The sequence below is a fragment of the Rosa rugosa genome, chromosome 6 (assembly GCF_958449725.1).
Source record: "Rosa rugosa chromosome 6, drRosRugo1.1, whole genome shotgun sequence".
In the NCBI taxonomy this organism is placed as follows: Eukaryota; Viridiplantae; Streptophyta; class Magnoliopsida; order Rosales; family Rosaceae; genus Rosa; species Rosa rugosa.
In genome coordinates this window covers 33,932,466-33,942,654 of record NC_084825.1, presented here as the reverse complement: position 1 = coordinate 33,942,654, position 10,189 = coordinate 33,932,466, and the positions used below count along the sequence as shown (strand labels likewise).

The following is a 10,189-nucleotide window of genomic DNA, read 5'->3' as shown; positions in this document are numbered from 1 at the left end:
TGTATAAATAAAAGAGAAAAATATTACTTTGATGTAAATAAACAAACCTCGTTCAAGCTCCACTAAAATATTTTGGAAGATTCTTTCGATGAGTTAGAAGCAAGGTTTGAATCTTTGACAAAGATGGCAGATGTGAAGAAAGAACCTTCCCAAATAAAAATTTCTGCCGCTTACGAAAGACACGGCCCTCCTTGTTTCTGAAATGGAGAGCCAGATGTAATTTTCTGGAGCTATGATTTCCTCCCTTGACGTCAAATTGGATAAGAAATAGATAAGACTATGCTGGAGTTGTTGTACAATTTATTTACATTTAACACTAACAGGAAAAATCAATACAAGATGATGCCGATAGCAGGCTTAAACCAACACATATCAAGCACGCCGTTTACTAAGACGCCAGGAGTTTGGTTCATGGTATCTGTCATATAGCGGTTCAATACGTTCTTGACGCTTGCGCTTACTCATCTTGGTAGGATCAGCCACCGTGAAGAACCTGGGTGCTAGTTCCACAAGCCATTTGGGGTCAACGACTGTCACCTCCCGCATATACTCCTTTGTAGTCATAACCAACTCATGGTAGATGACCCAATCCGGTTGTCTCTGAAAGAGAGCACTGCTTGGATGGATATAAACTGGCTGGTTCTCCACTAGGGTTCTATACCCCTCCTGTGGGTCCTTTCTAGCAGCATGGAAGAAAAAGCCTGCAGTAATTGCCTTCCTGATCTTTGTAAAATTCTTTCCAGCACTCACAACGTCCAGTTTATACCTGAAAATCACAATTCTAGTCAGAACGCAATTTAACCATCAAATGAGAACACGACACTTAAATATAATTGACCAGTGGCGTACTTCAAATAGTAGTCTTAAAAAAAAAAAAAAACAGTGATTGAACAGACATTGTAGTATCAACCAACACAATGTCCAAGCTAATGTATCAGAATGTTAATTTTACCAAAAAGGAAACACACATCTCTTGGAAAAAAAAAAAACTGTATCAACAGTTCAATATCTAAAATGGCAGCAAAAGAGAGGACTGGTTAAAACACTGGATATAAACAAAAAGGTGACCAAAAGTTGCAACTTGAAACAATTAATCTTCTGAAAAATCTCTTGGAAAAAAAAACACTGTATCAACAGTTCAATATCTAAAATGGCAGCAAATGAGAGGACTGGTTAAAACACTGGATATAAACAAAACGGTGACCAAAAGTTGCAACTTGAAACAATTAATCTTCTGAAAAATGGTGGCAACATTTCTACCTAATTTTATGAAAACATTCTGTACTCTGCAATCGCATGCGATTCATAATGACCTATTTGCTGTTCAGGTATCAAATATCTAGATGGTAAACAAAAGAAGGCATGGCATTCAGCATTACCTAAAGTACAAATTGAAAAAAGCAAGCTAAGTCCACTTTTTGTAGCATGCAGTGTACCAAAACATGTAAAACTACGTTTTAAAACCTTGCATGCAAATGTGAACCTAGAAAAAAGTACCCACGCAGCCATTACATACAGCATGATGAATTTACGGTCAGAATACAGCAAGACAAATATGAAGAACATACTTATCCATGATGCTTAGAAGCTGTTTTCTGACATCCTGCGCCCTCCTAAGGGATCGAGACTGAACAAAGTTCTCAAAACACCAAGGCCCCGAAAAGTTCTTAGCTTTCCAAGCCTCATAGACTGCAAGTAAAGTCAGATGATCTCCCTCTGGCTGGAAAAACTTGGCTCTCTTCTGATCAGCCTGGGCTTGCTTTTCCCTAGGCCTGTAAAATATATTGCCTGTCTGAATCATGGCAATGATAGTCAGGATCTCATCACTGCATCCAAGGTCCACACTGGCCAGTAGCATCTTAGATAATGGTGGATCCAGAGGAAACTCGGCCATTTTCCTACCCAATTTGGTCAGAAGACCCTCTTCATCTAGGGCTCCTAAACTGTATAGTTGTTCCATAGCAGAAATGAGTGCTTGGGGTGAAGGAGGATCCATAAAATCAAAAGACAAGAGATCATTTATCCCCATTGCTTTCATCGTTAATGTAGTCGTCCCAAGATTTATCCTCTGAATTTCTGGAACTGAAGTAGGGGACATCTCATTGCGATATGCACTCTCAGTGTAAAGGCGGTAACATTTCCCAGGCCCTGTACGGCCAGCACGCCCAGCTCGTTGTTTGGCTGATGCTTGTGATATTGGAGTTATGACTAGTGAATCTAGCCCCTGCTTTGGGTTATAAACATTTTGCTTTGCAAATCCAGGGTCAATTACATAAAATATCCCATCGATGGTCAGTGATGCCTCGGCTATATTGGTAGCGACAACTACTTTCCTCTTCCCAGGTGGGGCTGGATCAAATATCCTCGACTGCATTTCACTGGGAAGGGCACTATAAACTGGTAAGATAATCAACTCAGGCACATTTTTACCAAGACCCTTCATCCTCTCATATAGTGACTGGCATGCAAAATCAATTTCTTCCTGTCCCGTCAAAAAGAGAAGGATGTCACCTTCCGGCTCCGTTAAGTGAATTTGTAGAACAGTGATTAAAGATGCATCAAGATAATCACTTTCTGGCTGCTTGGTGTAGAGTATCTCTACAGGAAAAGTTCTTCCGGGGATAGTGAAGATGTTACAGTCGAAGAAATAACCTGAAAACTTCTCAGCATCCAAGGTAGCAGATGTGACAATCAAACGAAGGTCTGGTCTCCGCTTCACAAGTTTCTTCAATAATCCAAAAAGAACATCTGTATGGATTGTCCTCTCATGAGCTTCATCAAGCATGACCACAGAGTACTGAGAAAGGTTCTCGTCAAGCAGAATCTCCCTAAGAAGCATACCATCAGTCATGTACTTGATTACAGTATCAGGTCCAGTGCAATCCTCAAAACGAATAGCATATCCAACTTCCTCCCCCAGACGACAGCCAAACTCTTCAGCAACCCTCTTGGCTACAGACATCGCAGCCACCCTACGTGGCTGTGTACACCCAATCTTACCCATTGTCGTGTACCCAGCTTCTGCAAGATACTGCGTTACCTGGGTTGTCTTGCCTGAACCAGTCTCACCAATGACAACAAGAACTTGATTTTCATGCACTGCCTGAACCAATTCTTTCTTCAGCTTATAGATAGGCAAGCTCTGCCTCTGTTCCTGAATTGAAAGCTTTGACCTCTGCCCAAAAGTGACGGTCTTCCCAAAAGCATCCTTCTTCCACTCAGGCATGTCATAGGCCGACAAACCAACACCTCTAAGTTCCTGTGCAAGATGCCTCTCACCAGTCTCTGGCATTGGATCTTCCCAAGGACGATTCAGATCCTTTGGGATTGAATCCAACATGGTTCTTTGCTGCTGCTCACGCACTTCTCTACGCTCCTTAATGAGTGCAGATTGAAGTGCAGCTGCACGACTCAATGACCCTTCTGGATTCTTAAATATTTTCACAGGTGACATATCTGCGGAATACCTGGTTTGCCCTTGCAAGAAGGCTGGCTCATCCTCATTAAGCTCAATCTCAAGTTCTTCCTCAGCTCCCTCTTCTTCATAAAGCATCCCATCTGTTTCTTCATCATACATTGGATACTCTTTGACACCCAAAACACCCGAGGCAATCAACTGTTTGGCTTCCCACTTCTCCGGTGAGCTCATTCTCTTCAATGGCCGGCGAGATGGGGCAGCAACATCCTCTTCCACAATCCTAATCCCAGAGAGACCCGTCCTTGTCACAGGCCCATCATCCTTTGATATCGACGGGTTTGTCCTAAGAGAATCATCCTCTGAGTTCTTCTTCAAAGGTAGCAAATCCTTCCCAGTATGCTGATCAACATCCCTCATTGACAGGCTCAACTTTTGACCAGAAATTGAAATCACCTTAACATAGACCTCTTGATCTCTCTTCACCACATCTTTAGCATTACCAATTCGCCGAGTAGCAATCTGCGAAACGTGAACCAAACCCTCCTTCCCTCTAAAATCGCTGAACTGAACAAAGCAACCTGTGTCCATCACTTTTGAGACCCTACCCTTATAAACCTTATACAATTCAGGCTCATCAGAATGGTGCAATCCATTCCGCTGATCCCTACTTCCTCTCCTATCATCATCATCTTCTCTAACATCTCCATCCTTTTCATACTCATCCCTCCTGTGCTTATTGGATCGATCTGTATGCCTTCCCTGATCATAATCATGATAATGATTATCTCTCCGCCTTTCATCTCTATCATACCTATCCCTTCCCCTCTCTCTCCTATCCCTATCCCTATCCCTGTCCCTGTCCCTGTCCCTGTCCCTGTCCCTGTCCCTGTCCCTGTCCCTGTCCCTGTCCCTGTCCCTGTCCCTGTCCCTGTCTCTGTCCCTGTCTCTATTTGTATCTCTTTCCCTACCCCTACCTCTACCTCCATCTCTACCTCTGGGCCTATCTTCTTCACGCCCATCTCCCCATTCTTCTCTGTCATTTCGCTTTTCCTTGGCCTCCAACTCAATTTCTCTCTGGATATCCTTTACCCTATCCCTGTTATCAGCAATAGACAAAGCCTTGAACTTGCTTTTACTACCTTCAGCAGTGCTCTCTTTCTTTGAGTCGTTCTCGGACTTTGCCTTAGGAGGAAGAATTGCGTGAATGATAGTGAGGAGTGTACGGACAAAGTAATCAGGCATCTCAGCACCGTGTTCCTTCAATTTGGCATCGAATTCATCCACACTCTCACAGTTTCGTCCCATCTCAGTTATGAACTCGGCTAGAACTTTGTCCCCAAACCCTAGATGAGTTTCCAGCTCTGAACAGACCTTGGAAACCAAGGAAAGGTACTCGAGCTTCTTCAAACCATCATCAGCTGCAGCCATCTTTGGAGATTGGTTATTCAAACACTGCCAAAGAAAAAAGGTATTAGTCACAACGGACCATCAAAGCCAAATTCTTCAACCCCATTCCATCATCTATCGTTTTCTTTATTTGGTGTTAAATAGAGAGAGATGATACACTAAGACAATCACGTCAGCGAAAAAGCAAAAAGTAGATGAACAAAAATAAAAAACGAAAGCAGAGAGACAAAGATATGGAAAACCATGTCACTCAACAATCGAAACTCCAAACTTCAACATCTATCACAAAACCAAAAGAAGTCACAAGAGAAGGAGTCCTACACAGTAACTGTACAGACCACTAATGTTCTTTTCCCAAAGAAATATAAAAAAAAAATGCCTCATATTTGTTTAGTCCAGCAAATTTGCCTCTACAGATGACACATCCATACTGGTTCTCTTACAACCCAACCTTCCACCAGGAGGTTGGAGACACTCCAGAACAGGACCAAAATGCAACAAAACCAAAACCTCGATTTGAAAATCAAGCTCGAAAAGGCATACGACTAAATTGGAGATCTAAGACAGGTCTTTCAATCAGCATCTCTAACTCTAATTCCAATACATTTCATTATTCAGATAAAGCATTGATGAACAACAACGCTTTCATCAATCCTTCATCCAACTGCGGAATCCGAATCCATAATTTTCATTCCTAAAATTAGATAAATCATCGCGAAAACTAACTAAACATGGCTCAAAAGCAAAACAGCCAGAAATTGCTACATCCCAAAAATGCACTACAGATTATCAAACCCGGCCAGATACAATAATGCAACTCACAAAATCACACTGTGTAATCCGTAATCCAATTCGACGTTATGGGAGCGAAAACTAGTAAACACGTAAACGATTCAAAATCACTGAAAAATAAAACCTAGCATATACACGTACGAAACTGGAGAAACAGAAAACGAAAACAGAGGCGGTTGAGAGGCGATAGGGTACCTGAATGGAGGCGGAGCAGAATCTCCGGTGCGGCGGGCGACGGCGACGGCGACGGAATTGCGGTAGCGGTAGCGGAGAGGGTTTTTACTTTCCACAAGCTTCGAAAGAGAAAAAAGGGAGAATTTTTTTGAAAGTGGATTTTCTTTATTTGTTTTTGAACCTCCACAAATCCTAAGTAGCCGTGTATGGGCGGCCCGATTCGTTTAGACTAGGTCGGTTTAGGAACCCGGTCTGGTTAAACCCACCCGTTTAGGGCTTCAGCTCCGCGCCTTTAATAATTGGGCCGACCCAACTAAGAAAATAGATCCAATGAAAATAGCAATTTATATGATATATACATAGAAATGAGACGGGTGTTTTACGGTAACATGGTGACAGTACCTCATTTAGGGTTAGCGACCTGGTATTGTGATGTTGTTTGGTTCAAATGTTACGCATCAAAGTGGTTTCTGACATCGGTTTTGTAGGTCGGTCACTAAATTTGAGAGTTTTTAGTGGCAGGAAAGCTCATTTGAGTGATCACTGTTTCACATTTTGAGTTAGGTTACCACGGCCGTGTTCGATCCATGTTACACATCCAAGTGGTTTCTAGCATCTGAATGGTTAGTCAATCAGGTTTTTATTGTTTCTCTCTTTTCTTATGCCTTTCCTTGCATCATCAATAATTACAAAAAAAAAAAAAAAAAAACAAAAAATTAAATCATTGAAGTAATTAAGATGAGTGACTTTAATTTTAATTCATGTCATTATGTTAAGACACATGTAAAGATCATCAAGTAGTGATGTGATGTAATTAGTCCATGTTATTATATTATGAAATTTTCCATGTTATTATGTCATATATATATAAGTATTCATGTAGGTGCATTATAGGTTTTATCTTTTCTTGAAAGTTGAAACAAGCAAGATGTAAATATACATGATGGAAAGAGAAATGAGTTTGTCAGCTAAGTTCAATTAATTAGGTCTACATGAGTAGCACTGATATATAAAATTCAAATATGAAATTCTCACTTTGGCCCAGAGTCCATCAAATTATCAATTGCCATAGCAGCAGGATCAAATAATTCTATGGCAAACAATAGAACATTGCAGATTTTTATATTTCTCAGAAAATGAGCTTTAATCAGAACCTAAAAGTAACCCAAATACTTGGTGTAAAACAGTAAAAGTAAAACTTGCATGAACCTAATGGCCTTCTGGTAAAACACTAAAACTGTGCTGGTGCAGCATTGCAACAATCAAGTAGATCTGAAAATTCCCTCTAGATGCATTTTTGGTTCATCAATCACATACACTAGTAGTGTTTTTTATCCAATGTTTCTAAAAGCTTTCAAATCCTGTTAATGAGTTCTGCGATAAGTCGCTTCTCTTTTCTCCACCCATAGTCGACCTAAACTAGAGGTTGCATTATTGCTTCTGTTTAACCCTAGAACACTTACACCCAAATCACTGCAATGGGACTTCTAACCCTATATTTCTCACTCACCCAAACTAAGGATCCAAATGAGGAATTGGTTTTAGTACTCACTCCAACAAAACTCACCTTGTAGCTCAATTTCTCACCCATCTTCTTAAAAACCAACTTCCTAGGTTCAACAGTAACTGATACTCCAATGGGTGCTTCCACTTGCACTGCATAAGTACTAGGGTTAATGGCACCAACATTTGTCACTGTCCTCTTGTATGTCACACTCATTTTCATTCCACCTTTTTTGAAAACCACTGAGAATGAAGGGTAGTTCAAGTCGCCGGGCTGAAGAAGAACTGCACTGTTGCTAGGACAGGTGAAGTTGCTAATCCCACTGGAGAAAAGAGCTATTTGGGAAGATGTGTAATTCAAGCTACATAAATAGAGCAAGTAATCTTTGCTGGTGATATCATAAATTAGTCCTGGATCGGCAGCACTTTCTGGGTCGACATGCCCCGAACCAAATGCAAAAGGGTTAGCTGATTGATTTTTTGAGCCAAAATCAGAAATCGGAGAGCCTTTGTTGTTCAGTGTATAAGCTGTAGTCATAAGTGCAGATTTGATTGCTGCAGGTGACCAATCTTTGTGCACTGATTTGATAAGAGCAGCTAAGCCACTAACATGAGGGCAAGACATTGAAGTGCCTGAGACCATGTTAAACAACACCTTTCTCTTGTCACTTTTAAGCCTGGTTGGGCTAGTCTCGGCTGGCCAAGCAGCCAAAATGTTGACACCGGGAGCAGTCACATCGGGCTTGATCACGTCCGGTCCAACTGAGCTTGGCCCCCTAGATGAAAATGCTGCCATCACCGGAGCAGTTTTACCAAAGACCGTGCCTTGGAACAGAAGCAAAGCTGTAGGTTTCTTTGCTGCACCTGCGTATTTTCTCACGGCTTTAGAAGCCGAAGCTCCAAGAGAAGTGGCTGGCAAAATGTGAGCATCAGCAAGTAGTTCCTCTCCTTGAGCTTCATTATTGAGTAGAAGCATTCCGGCTCCTCCTGCTTTCTTCACTTCCTCTCCAATTTCAGTCCGGCTGTGTGTTCCGCGCTCACATGCTACAATCTTTCCCTTCACCAGCTTTGTGTCAAGCGAGCCATCGACACAATGCTCAGCTCCTTGGCCACCTGCTGTTCTGTTATACACAAGTGGCAACTGCTTAGTTTTCTTACCTGAATATAGTGATGACCCTTCATAAGTTTGTCCATTCCCAAGCTTCACAATCACTGGGAAGCTTCGGTCAGTGTAGCTAGCAGCAACAGTCATGATCCAAGGTGCGGTATTGCTAACACTTGAGCGAAAGGGACCTGAATTTCCAGCTGAAGATGACACGGAAACTCCGTGTTGGACTGCACCAAATGAAGCTATAGCAATATTGTCACGAAAATAAGATTTCGGAAGACCTCCCAATGAGAGTGACAAAATGTCTACCCCATCAGAAACAGCACTGTCAATAGCAGCCGTTACATCAGAGTTAGCACACCCCGATGGCCAACAGGCCTTATAGGCTGCAATTCTTGAAGAATGACTCATTCCACTGGCCGATCCCTTTGCTAAGCCAAATAGGCTTGCTTGTTTGACAACATTACCGCCTGCAGTTGAAGCAGTGTGAGTTCCATGTCCTTCGGAGTCACGAGGGGATCTATAATCCACTGTTTCATTGACTCTTCCGACAATGGCCTCATACCCTTGGAAAAAGGCTCTTGCACCAATAAGCTTTTTGTTACAATTTGAGTGTGAGAACCTTGTGCCTTGTTCACAAGTGCCGTTCCAGTGAGAGGGTACAGGGGACATTCCTTTGTCCTTGAAGCTAACATGTTCTGGCCAGACTCCGGTGTCAACAACTCCAATGATCACATCCGAGGCCAAGTTGGGAGCACTCCAAAGTCCTTTCCCTTTTTGTAAGCCAAGAAACTGAGGAGTGTGTGTGGTGTGGAGAGTTAGAAGCTCATCGGGTGTGGCATACAGGAAACCATGGATTTGGCTCAAGGATTTGAGTTGATTGCTTGAGAGCTTTGCTGCAAAACCCGAAATAGCAGTGTTGTAGATGTAAAGAAGCTGAGGAGCTGATGCTTTGCCACCTTCTTCTTCCTCTTCTTCTTGAGATGAGAGTTCGGTAATGGAATCCATCACTGCTTTGTAGTAGTAGTGTTGATCTTTGAGATCCGAGGCAGGGATTTTCGCCTTGTCCATGTGAACAATGTACGTCTGTGTTTCCATCAGAGCTGTTCTAGTTGTAGCCATGAAAGCCAAGAACAACAGGAATGCTCTAACCATCATGTTACCTGTGAAATAAATAATCAAACAAGAAATGATAAGGAAGATGAAGAAAATAACAACAGCCAAATTTAAAACTGTCAATAGAGACAGAATCAAAGATTTGTTTAGATGTATACCTTTACAACAAAGAATGAAATGGTATATTTGGGATGAAAATTACCAACTTAAAGACCTTGTTTATATAGGCAAGAAAAAAAGAATATATTATATAGGAAATGAAGCAACCTACGATGACTTGAAGTTGACAGTTTGATCTTGTTTTTTGCTTATATAAGCGTGACTCTCGAAAGTGCACGCCTTCAGTTGGATCAAAACTAGAAAGGTTCTGAACCAATTGCTTTTGGAAGAAGCTACATACAGTAGAGTAGGCACCCAAAAATAGAAACAATGACCCTAATTAAAATGCAGGCCGGGAGTATGTACAGCTAGGAAGTTGCAACAAGATTATGGTCCCCTAAAGCAAAGAGACGCTTGTTTAAGAGACGCTTGTTGGTGGGTGAGAAAGGGAGCTTTGCATTCTCAAGTTTCAATCATAGCGTTCCATGCCCATTTTGTAGTTTTCTTCTCAAAGAAAATAATACACATGCTAGCAAAATGATTTGAAACCCACCTTTGGGAAGATTGATCAA

The 10,189-nt window shown here is 41.7% G+C and overlaps 2 protein-coding genes across 2 annotated transcripts; both read right to left on the bottom strand.

Moving 5' to 3' along the window:
* On the bottom strand, positions 1-5,963 carry LOC133713763 (probable pre-mRNA-splicing factor ATP-dependent RNA helicase DEAH5). The gene is made up of 3 exons (XM_062139790.1): positions 5,813-5,963; positions 1,569-4,870; positions 1-766 (listed from the first exon to the last, which is right to left on the bottom strand). Exons 2-3 carry the CDS (start codon positions 4,844-4,846, stop codon positions 373-375), a joined length of 3,672 nt encoding a protein of 1,223 aa, XP_061995774.1. The 5' UTR covers positions 4,847-4,870; positions 5,813-5,963; the 3' UTR covers positions 1-372.
* An 836-nt stretch (positions 5,964-6,799) lies between these two features.
* On the bottom strand, positions 6,800-9,948 carry LOC133713382 (subtilisin-like protease SBT1.1). Its single transcript, XM_062139386.1, has 2 exons — positions 9,677-9,948; positions 6,800-9,565 (listed from the first exon to the last, which is right to left on the bottom strand). Exon 2 carries the CDS (start codon positions 9,558-9,560, stop codon positions 7,251-7,253), a length of 2,310 nt encoding a protein of 769 aa, XP_061995370.1. The 5' UTR covers positions 9,561-9,565; positions 9,677-9,948; the 3' UTR covers positions 6,800-7,250.
* Positions 9,949-10,189: the final 241 nt, after the last annotated feature.

Coding starts and splice junctions, on each gene's coding strand:
- LOC133713763 (XM_062139790.1), bottom strand. CDS start 4,846: ATGGCTGCAGCTGATGATGGTTTGAAGAAGCTCGAGTACCTTTCCTTG. Junction 767..1,568: donor CTTCTAAGCATCATGGATAA/GTATGTTCTTCA, acceptor TGTGATTTTCAG/GTATAAACTGGACGTTGTGA.
- LOC133713382 (XM_062139386.1), bottom strand. CDS start 9,560: ATGATGGTTAGAGCATTCCTGTTGTTCTTGGCTTTCATGGCTACAACT.